Source organism: Dendrobates tinctorius, unplaced genomic scaffold, assembly GCF_039654945.1.
Source record: "Dendrobates tinctorius isolate UK_male_01 unplaced genomic scaffold, ASM3965494v1 ptg000019l, whole genome shotgun sequence".
Taxonomy (NCBI): Eukaryota; Metazoa; Chordata; class Amphibia; order Anura; family Dendrobatidae; genus Dendrobates; species Dendrobates tinctorius.
Window position 1 is genome coordinate 52,598,364 of NW_027361687.1, and position 7,769 is coordinate 52,606,132.

The 7,769-nt window shown below is 41.0% G+C and overlaps 1 protein-coding gene across 1 annotated transcript; it reads left to right on the plus strand.

Moving 5' to 3' along the window:
- The first annotated feature begins 835 nt into the window (after positions 1-835).
- TXNIP (thioredoxin interacting protein) lies at positions 836-5,265 on the plus strand. The gene is made up of 8 exons (XM_073567038.1): positions 836-1,227; positions 1,832-1,904; positions 2,002-2,149; positions 2,602-2,704; positions 2,813-3,069; positions 3,175-3,334; positions 3,433-3,584; positions 3,717-5,265. Exons 1-8 carry the CDS (start codon positions 978-980, stop codon positions 3,747-3,749), a joined length of 1,176 nt encoding a protein of 391 aa, XP_073423139.1. The 5' UTR covers positions 836-977; the 3' UTR covers positions 3,750-5,265.
- Positions 5,266-7,769: the final 2,504 nt, after the last annotated feature.

Genomic DNA, 7,769 nt, shown 5'->3' on the forward strand with positions numbered 1-7,769 from the left:
TTTTCGTCCAATAATTAAGAAAATGGTGAAATTCATTGTTCTCTCACCTGAAAGTTTTTTTCCTGTGGATGGAAGCCTTTTTCTATTCATTTGGCACAATGCGCAATCTGCCAGATGTGAATGAAGCCTAAACCACACATCGTTTTCCATCTTTTTCTCACAGGAATGGCTACTGTGACTAAACCTGCAATACCAAATGTGAACCTGGCCAAACTACAAGCCGTTTTCCATCTTTTTCTCACAGAAATAGCTACTGTGACTAAAAAATCCAATACCAAATGTAAACCTTGGCTAAACCACATGCAGTTTTTGATCTTTTTCTCACAGTAATGGCTTCTGTGTGTGAAAGTCCAATACCAAATGTGAACCTGGGCTAAACTACATGGCTTTTTTCACTTCACCATCTCACAGTAATGGCTCCTATGAAGGAAATTCTCCTGCCAACTGCCCCGAGCACGTTCTATGAATGCTCCCACCTGAGAGAAGCCGGAATTCCTGTCATGTCAAGCTGACAGGCCGGAGCTGCTCGGAGCTCATTTTACCTCAGTTTTTTCCCACACTCTCCCGCCTCCTCCTCTCACACAAACAACTCGAGGAATGAGCACGGAGGCCACGCCTACTACCTCAGTCTTCCCGCAGCCGGCACGCTCTGTCCACGCGGCGCTCCGCAGCTTCCCATTGGTTGAGGGCTCGGGGAACAACACTGGGCCGTCCAATTAGCGCGCTGTACACGAGGTGAGCACGACTCGTACTCCTGGATGCACATGGTGGGCAGGGCGGAGCTTGGAGAGGGGCGGATATATAAACGGGAGCTTCCGGATGCTTGTTTACAAGTGCTTTGCTGCTGCGAATGAGGAGCTTACTGGGCTTGTGCCTTAGTGGCCAATAGACAATAACCGCAATACCAAGCTTAACAGCAACGAAAACAAACCATTTTTTTAGATTCTTGCCACATACCTGATTGATTAATAGTCATCATGGTGGTCTTCAAGAAAATCAAATGCTTCGAAGTGGTCTTCACCGACCCTGAGAAAGTCTACTGCGGAGGGGATAAGGTGACGGGCAAGGTGTTGGTGGAAGTTTGTGAGGTCACCAGGGTGACCGCCGTCAAGTTTCTAGCCTGTGGAGTGGCCAAGGTCCTTTGGTCGTCTGGATCGCAACACTGCAAGCAGGAGATGGAGTACCTGAGATGTGAGGACACCCTACACATGGAGGATCAGCCCACTGGTGAGAGCATACAAGAGATCTGGGGTGGGGGGTTATTATACTGATAACTTGGGCTTTTTCACTTATTTATTTTTTAGTCTTTGTTTTGTCCCATGGTTGAACTACAACTACTAGCATGGACCTGCATCAGCTACATGTGATTGCATGGTTGACAATAGTAACTCTGGTTCATATTAATGCATAGACCATCACCACCACCATCATTCACATCTTGTATTAAGAGGCTTTTTTGGGGGAAAAAAAGGCGGTGGAGGATGATACGATTTTGCAATTGTATGACTGCCTATACACGAGGGCTAGGCTTTGTCTATTAATGACTCCGCAGCCACTCTCGTAATTCATCGGTGGCAGCGTACCCTGTAGAGCAGCAAGCCTTGGCTTGAGATCCCATGGTTGTAGCATTAGCCCATACTGTATATGAAACTTGATGCAGTGATGAGATGGGTCCTCCAGGGGCTGTTGGCAGAACATGAGTGCTGTGTTGGCAGAGTTTTTATTCTATGAAGTTCCAGCTGTTTATCCAGATTCATCAGATAATATCATGCGCTAAATGATACTATAATTCTTACAAATGCATTTTTTTTTTCCCTCCCTTTCTCTGCAGATTCTGATGGGTCCGTAATTTTAAGACCTGGCAATCAATACGAGTACAAGTTTGGATTTGAACTTCCTCAGGGGTAAGTTATCCTATGCAGCAGGATAATATGTAGGTCCAATAGGTTGAAGATGATGCAGGTGAGCTAATCAAGCTTTTTTTTTTTTTTTTTTTTCTAGACCCTTGGGCACCACCTTCAAAGGGAAGTATGGATCTGTAAAGTATTGGGTGAAGGCATTCCTCGAACGTCCATCACACCCTGCTCAGGAAGTGCAAAAGAAATTTGAAGTGACTGACTTTGTGGACGTTAACACTCCAGATTTATTGGTAAGTTTTTTTTTTTGTTTTTTTTTAATTTCCTTTTGGCTCTGTTTACTGCAGCATCAGATGTCCCATAAAATGAGTAACCCCACAGGAGTCCTGCATGGACCTAGCACTGCTCTAGTCAAGTCTCCATATTCCAAGTTATGATTGGTTTACAACATTAATCCCTAACATACGGCACTACTGTTCCCCCTCCCACCCCCCCAAACTAAAAGTCCCAGCATGCTCTAACAGCTGGAGAGCCACAGGTTGGGATTCACTGCTGTGCATAATCAAAGGCAAACTCTTCTTGTAATCGTGGTACCTAATTACCACTGGAAGCCCAAGGTGTCTGGTTAAATGCTAAAATTCTTCAGTAATTTTGGTTAAAAATTAACAGCAAAAGTCAAGGGGTCAATATGACTAGACCATCTACTGGCCAGTGAACCTAAACTAACAACTTCCACTTCTTACAGTCTCCGATTTCTGGCAAAAAGCACAAGAAGATGACCTGCTTGTTCATTCCTGACGGACACATATCCATGAGTGCCAGTATAAACCGCAAAGGATTTTGTGAAGGTGAGCTGCCTCTTGCAGATTTGTTTTTTTTTTTTTTTATTACTCCACCATTGTAGGACAGCTTATCCTCAATTTCTTGGTTGTAATGTTTTTCTATATTTGTTCTAGGCGAGGAAATCTGCATCTCTGCTGACTTTGAGAACACCTGCTCTCGTATTGTTGTCCCCAAAGCTGCCATTATCGCCAAGCACACCTATTTGGCCAATGGGCTAACCAAAGTCTTCACCCAGAAGCTCTGCAGCGTGAGAGGAAATCACATAATCTCTGGAATGACAGACTCTTGGAGAGGAAAAAGCATCCGTGTACCAAAGATAAAGCCATCCATCCTAGGGTGTAACATCCTGCGAGTGGAGTACTCTTTACTGGTATGTAGTTCCTCAACTTTTTTTTTTTTTTTTGTTACCTTGTACCTCAAAACAACTTCCTTACTAAAAGTCATAAACTTAATATAATGTTGCTCATTCTTACAGGTCTACGTAAGTGTTCCTGGAGCAAAGAAGGTCATTCTTGACTTGCCTCTCGTCATCGGCAGCAGCTCATCTGGTCTTAACAGCCGCAGTTCCAGCATGGCCAGTCAGGCAAGCTCTGAAATGAGTTGGGTAGAATTGAACATCCCTGGAACTCCAGAAGGTACATGCTTATATATTTTAAGTTACAACCACCTTTCTTTCTAGCTTTAGTATTTGATCTTAAGTTGAACATCAGCTAATCCTTTTCTCCTTCTATAGCACCACCATGTTATTTGGACATCATCCCTGAAGACCACAGGATAGAAAGCCCAACAGCTCCTTTGATTGATGAGTTTGACAGTGTCTGTGACAGTCCCATCTTCATGTATGCACCGGAGTTCAAGTTTATGCCACCTCCAACCTACACAGAGGTAGGAATCCATATCTAAAATCCATCGTGTGTATATAAAATATTTATTATATATATATTTTTTTTTTTTTTTTTTTTTCAAACCTAGATATTGAGGTGCATAATCTTAACCATTCTTTTTGCTACCTTGCAGGTTGATGCCAATAAAAACACCTGTCCGCATTAAACAGAGAAGCACTTGACTGGTTACTCACTGGTTTCTCCGAACTTTATTATAAACCACTGCTACAAGCAGTTTCGCTGTCGAAGTCCTATGGCCTTATCCTTTTTGGTTTCAAGAAGCTCAAAAGAGTGCAAAGTCAAATTGCTGACTGACTTGCCACCCAAAGACTGTCCAGTGTTTCTTTTCAGGTGTGCCATCACAATGCAAAGTCTTAAGGATAGGGCTGTGGTCTGCCTCACTTGCTGACTGGGCTGGTGTGGATATATGGCAGATGGAGAGGACACTCCAAAAACTGTTCATTCACTGAAGTGTTTTAAATTCTGATTTAATTCCAAACAAGCATCTTTCATATTGACTGGTTTCATGATCAACTTGTTTTTGTATATTTATATTGAGTCAAAGTATTTCAATTGAAGTGGGCACAAAATATGTAAATCTGCCATGTAATGTCTTTCAGTGCCTTTTTTTTTTTTTCCACATTTTGTCATTCCAACTGAGGGCAAGTAATGCTCTCCTCCAAAGAGGTCACGTAGACAAAGAATTTTTGGTCTGTCGAATGTAGAGATTTCTCTTTTGTGATGTGTTCTGCTCCCGGTGTATCATGGCGCTCACTTGAAATCCTGAGCACAACTTGTATACCGCTCTTAGTGAAATCTAGAAGATTGTGCTGCATGATTATGTAACAAGCATTATGTTTATCGCCTTGAGAAGGTGTTCGTATTATAGTTAAAGCAGTGTTACACTTTATTTTTTTTACGTTTCTGTTTAAGCACTTATCTTTGAACTGTGTAAGTTCTTATTCTTTCGGGCTGATAGACTCAACCACTACACTTATGACATATTCTGTTGCTTTAAGAAGGTCTTCCAGGTCTCGTCAATGCAACCAGTTTTGTCTTATGGTAGCAAAAATGGACTGCTGCTTATTTTCTACTTTGCCTTTTTGTAACCACAAACTGTGACACTTCTGAAAACTTTTTTTCTTTCTGGCAATAAAGGGATTCTGTTGATTCCCCCTAGCAGTGCAGTGGGGGTATATACATAAAGGGCTTTATAAAAATGCTGCAGTGTAATTCAAAGCCATACTTTTTTTTTTTTTTTTTTTTTTATGCACTTTGGTTTTGGATGGGTTACCAAGATTCATGGCAAGCAGTGTCAAAGTAAATGATTGTGAGAACTACCACCAATGCTTGCCTTGTTTCCCTGGTTAATTTAAAAAAAAAAAAAAAATCTCAACCTATCTTTTTTTTTTTTTTTTTTTTTTTTTTTTTTTTTTGTTCAGTCTGCTTTCAAGTATTTACATATTCTTATGAGAAAGCACTTAAATAGTATTTGTACTGTACTATGACTTCTTGTATACTATTTCTTGACTGTATGCTTGCACCAAGGAGACTTAGTATATATTGACTGCAGGTTATTTTTCTTTTTGTATATTTCTTAAGAGTTTTATTCTATTTTGTATTGTGGCCCAAATTTTGGGTTTTTTCTTTTTTCAAAATTAAAAAAGTTTTGATATAATAAACCAGGTGTTTCTTGTGTATGAAAATTTGACATTTAACCCCTGGATGGAATAGTCCTAGTTGAACTTAAGGCCAAATAAAACATGAACTAAGGTTTATGCCACCTCATCTGGTGGAAAGTTGTAGGGATTAGCTTTATGGGTGTGACTTAAATGCGATTTCAATGAGTCTTCAGAAACAATTGGTCCAACATCTTTTTAGTAGGATGCCTGGCAATGCAGGAGTTGTAGATTGCACAAATGCCATGGCAAAACAAAGAATGTGTGAGGGGAATGGATGGGTCTGCACTTGCCTGTAGACCACAATTTATCACTGGTTAGGAGGACCCACTGGATTTAGAAGATCCAGGTGATCTGTTCTTCTGGGTTTATCTGATGTATTTGGAGTGTATACTCCACATAGAGTGATAGCAGTTTTTGTTGTTCCTTTTTTGTTGCTTTTGTTCGCTTAGCTTCAATCAACTTGCCCAAACGGAGGGATACTGTCCCTTCTAAAAATTTGGCTCAGGGGAACCGGTAATCACCAAATTACTGAAGAGATCAGATTGTTGATGAAGACTTAATACAATTTAGCTTTAACAGATTTGTTTAGCTGTAACTAGCACCAATCGGCAATATAATGAGATGATTTGAGCTCAGAAAGGAGGTAAGAAAGTTTGAGACTGGAACAAAACAAAATCCTCTAAACTGCATACTTGCAAACTCCAGAAGCTTGACAAACAAGATGGAAGAACTAGAAGCAGAAATATATATAGGTAACTATGACATAGTGGGAATAACCAAGACATGGTTACAGGGGCTAGCTTGCTCTTTTCAGCCTGGGGGCCAATCACAAGCCAGTGGCCCTCCAGTTGCGGTGCTTTTGCCCTGCTTATCTCTGGTCGCTGCATTTAAAGCAGCAGAGATAACAGGCTGGTACATAGATATGGGAACTGAGCTAGCTGCATATATATGGGAGCAGATCAAAGTTTGCTGCCTACACAGATACTGTAACAGAAGCAAGCTGACTACAGAGATATGGAAGCAGAACTGAGCTTACTCCAGAGATATGGGAACTGAACAGAGCTATGGAAGCAGAACCAAGCTTACTACAGAAATAAAGGAGTAGAACTGAGCTTACTACAGAGATAAGGGAGCAGAATTGAGCTTACTACAGAGATATGGGAGCAGAACTGAGTTTATAACGGAGATAATTCTGCTCCCTTGAGCTTACTCCAGAGATATGGGAGCAGAACAGAGCTTACTCCAGAGATATGGGAGCAGAACAGAGCTTACTCCAGAGATATGGGAGCAGAACAGAGCTTACTCCAGAGATATGGGAGCAGAACAGAGCTTACTCCAGAGATATGGGAGCAGAACCGAGCTTACTAGAGAGATATGGAAGCAGAACAGAGCTTACTATGTCTACTACAAGATACAGAAACAGAACCAAGCTTATGGCATACATAATGTACAAGAATCTAGATTACTACATCAATACAGTATCAGAACCAAGGTTACTGCTTAGATATGGTGCCATAACTGAGCTTACTTACAAACATACAACTCCAGAAACACGGACATTTAAACACACAATATGGCAGGGGCATTGCCAGGGTCCTTAAAGCTCAAGGGCCCAAGCCCCAAAAAGCATGTCTCCCCATAAGACTAACCTTTAGCCATTTAAAATAGCATGTATATATAATTACAGTATACCACTGTTGCTACCCAAAAACACAATGCGAAGACCAATATGATCAATATTACTACTATAAAAGGCCAAAACAATACGTCTGCACAATGCCCACCACCACACCGCGAATACATAATCTAATATGACCATTACCTCTACATAACAAAAACACTCTAATCAGACCAATGACACCACCATACACCTACTACATAATGACCGAAACACATTAAGCTGTTACTAAATAAATAAAAAAAACAAGCTACTAAAAAGAGCACTAGTCCCACCTTACAGGAACCCTATATTGGTAGATACCAGTCCTGCAGAACACACACATGATTACAGTCAGGGCTGCCACTAAGAATTTCGGGGCCCCATACTGGCAAAATTTTCGGGATCCCTTGAGACTCCACCCAGGCTCCACCCCAGTTCTGCCTCCACATCTCAAGCCCGCCACAGTCCCACCGCCCGCTCTTGGAAAAACTCATCTTTATCACGTCCTCACCAATCTATTAACAGTTCCCAGCAAACACCAGATCACATACATAACCAGCAGCTTTTGTTTTGGCCAAAAGAATTTTTAAGTGACCACCACAACAAGGTAGACTCTTTTGGCCGGGCCATATTCTACTCTTAGTTATTAAACATTTCCTAAAATATCCAATACTCTTTTTAGGTTTATTTTTATTTAAGGGAATGAGTCGCATATATTTTTTAGAATGACCATTAATACCACATACAAGGGACAAAAACTGTCACACCATGACCAGACCATATATTACCACCACATAGTGACCGAATAATACCATATATAAGGAACAAATACCTCCATACCATG